Source organism: Gymnoscopelus microlampas (assembly GCF_963454915.1).
Source record: "Gymnoscopelus microlampas genome assembly, chromosome: 24".
NCBI lineage: Eukaryota > Metazoa > Chordata > Actinopteri > Myctophiformes > Myctophidae > Gymnoscopelus > Gymnoscopelus microlampas.
Genome location: NC_139961.1, coordinates 759058 through 761675, shown reverse-complemented (window position 1 = coordinate 761675; position 2618 = coordinate 759058). Strand labels below are relative to the sequence as shown.

Genomic DNA, 2618 nt, shown 5'->3' with positions numbered 1-2618 from the left:
GCAGTATTGGTACTCTTACTTAAGTAAAACATTTGAGTACTTTTTCCACCACTGCATAGAAGTTTCATAATCCCTTATTGGAAACAAATAAAACAAAAATAAAGGTCACTATTTACTTTACTTTGTAAAATATGGGGGCTCCCAGTCAAACAGTTTTGTGACGTTATCTTTCTATGGGTACATACACACATGTCCGTTCGCGACCGTTTCGCGTCCGTTTCATACCGTTTCCGTTCGCCGGAAGTCCCATCCACTCCCATGTTAAAAAAAAACGGGACCGTAGTGGGAGTGGATGGGACTTCCGGCGAACGGAAACGGACGCGGAGCGGTCGCAAACGGAGATGTGTGTATGTACCCTATGTTCTGTTCCGTTCTCTTGCTCTTAAGCCCAGTTCAGAACACCACGACGGCACATGTTGAGTTGGAGGGGGGGGGTATATGTATGTCCATACACACTATGAAGCAATCACTGCCCATCTTTCCTTTAGCGAACAGCGCCATCTAGTGGAGAACCACTGACTGTCAGTAAAAGAGTTAAATGGGTGATAGTTGCCAGCTATCTACTCCTTACAGGTATGTAACTGTGAGAGTGTACACATGGAACCAAAAAAGGAAGGGTCCATTTGGTTCCGTGCGTACACTTTCAGAGTGATGGGGGGTCCGTGGGGCCTCTAGAACATCAAACGAGGGGGTCCTTGAAAATGAAACCGTTTGAGAACCACTGAAGCGTTAATAGACTGAAGTGTGTGAAATTTTTCGTCCGGGCTCCTCCGTGGACGCCTGCCTGCTGCTCGTCTGGTTGGTTGATGCCGGAGGAGGAGGGTCCTTCCTTCCTACCACTTCCCGGGGATGGGCGTTCCACATTCATACCAGGAGACGTAGTTGATGTGAGACTGTCCGCCGATCTGTCCGAAATGCACCGGTTGCTGTCTGACCGCTCGGTAGAAACCTGGAACACACAAAAACACGACAATATGGCCGCCTGGTAGCAGTGGTGGAAAAAGTACTCAGATTCTTTACTTGAGTAAAAGTACCAATACTTCAATATAAAAATACTCTGTTACAAGTAAAAGTCCAGAATAAAAAAAATACTTGAGTAAAAGTACAAAAGTATTGGCATCAAAATGTACTTAAAGTACCAAAAGTAAAAGTACTAAATATTTGAAAATAGTAGATCTACAAGCTCACAACGCGTTGCGATGCGACGCGTTGTGAGCTTGTAGATCTACTATTTTCAAATAGCCTAGGTATAAAATAGGGTTAAAATAGTGGTTAATGTATGTTTCATTATATCATAGTTTATATCTGAAAAGTAACTAGTAACTAGACGCGTCGCAATTCAGGGCAATTGCAGAGTGTGGTTGCGCCGACGCGAGTCGCGGATCGCTGCCGTCGGGACTCGAGGAATACGCTGGGAGGAATACCATCAGAGGCTGCGCCAATTACATTGTCACATAACTCCTGAGATCACTTGCGTTTCATTTTGAGAGGATTGATCCCCCCAACATAAGGTTTTTGCATCAAACGGTTACAGTTTGAGCATTTGTGGCGCCCCCTATGGATCAAAGTGGAAATGCTTTTGGGGATTTGTTGAGTAAACCACCCTTGACATGTGATTCAAATTTGGGATTGACTGGACGTGTCGTTCGTGATTTGTGGCCTTTTTTGTAAAACGGGCCCCTTCCGCTAACTTTGGAAGCCATTTACGGACGAACGGTATGGACTATCAAAATTCTGTTTCGGTCCAGATTATCGCATGGGTCCAGAGATCATGTGTACCGATTTTTGTGAAATTTGGACAAAATATATGGGAGGAGGAGCTAAAAGTGTGTTTTGAAGAAAATTCAAAATGGCGGAAAATCTATCCAGACGCAAATGGGCGAAAAGGCCAAAACGTAAAGGGGGCTTTTATAGCGCCACCATCAGGCCGATTGGTTTAATTATTTTTATAATAATTTCAGACAATATTATGAACCTTTCCTCCAAATCTAGTAACTCTAGCTCTTACGGTTTCTGAGAAAAAAATACTTGAATTTGAGTTTTTTCACTTTTACATTAAAGTGGATGGGGCAATTTAATGCACTAATAAATCAATATCAATAAAACTATTTAACCAATCTCTTAGCCCTATACACGCGCACGATTCCCGATTTAGACGGTCATTTTGACATATGGCACAACATTAGGGGATAAAAACTGTGGGAGGAGACCTGGCTGAAAGTATTGTTTATCTATAATAATAATAACTAGACGCGTCGCAATTGGCAATTGCAAAGTGTGGTTGCGCCAACGCCGGTCGGGACTCGAGTAATACGCCGGGAGGAATACCGTCGGAGACTGCGCCAATTACATTGTCACGTCACTCCTGAGATCACTTGATTCATTTTGAAGGGACTGACCCCCCCAAAAATCATGTTTTTGCATCAAACGGTGCCATTTTGCGCATTTGTGGCGCCCCCTATGGGTCAAAGTGGATATGCTTTTGGGGACTCGTTGAGTAAATAACCCTCGACATATGATTCAAATTTGGGATCGATTGGACGTTTCGTTCGTGATTTTTGCCATTTTTGGTAAAACGGGTCCCTCCCACTAACTTTGGAAACAATTACGGAAGAACG

The 2618-nt window shown here is 43.5% G+C and overlaps 1 protein-coding gene across 1 annotated transcript in view; it reads right to left on the bottom strand.

The window, feature by feature from the left end:
• Positions 1–261: 261 nt before the first annotated feature.
• Positions 262–2618, bottom strand: part of LOC311041025 (target of Nesh-SH3-like) — a gene marked incomplete at its 5' end in the record, with an annotated part of 759687 nt that continues 757330 nt past the window's right edge. Inside the window, one exon of the mRNA XM_084051462.1 lies at positions 262–949. Coding sequence (XP_083907588.1) covers positions 834–949 — 116 coding nt within the window. The 3' untranslated portion in view covers positions 262–833. The remainder of the gene's footprint in view (positions 950–2618) is intronic.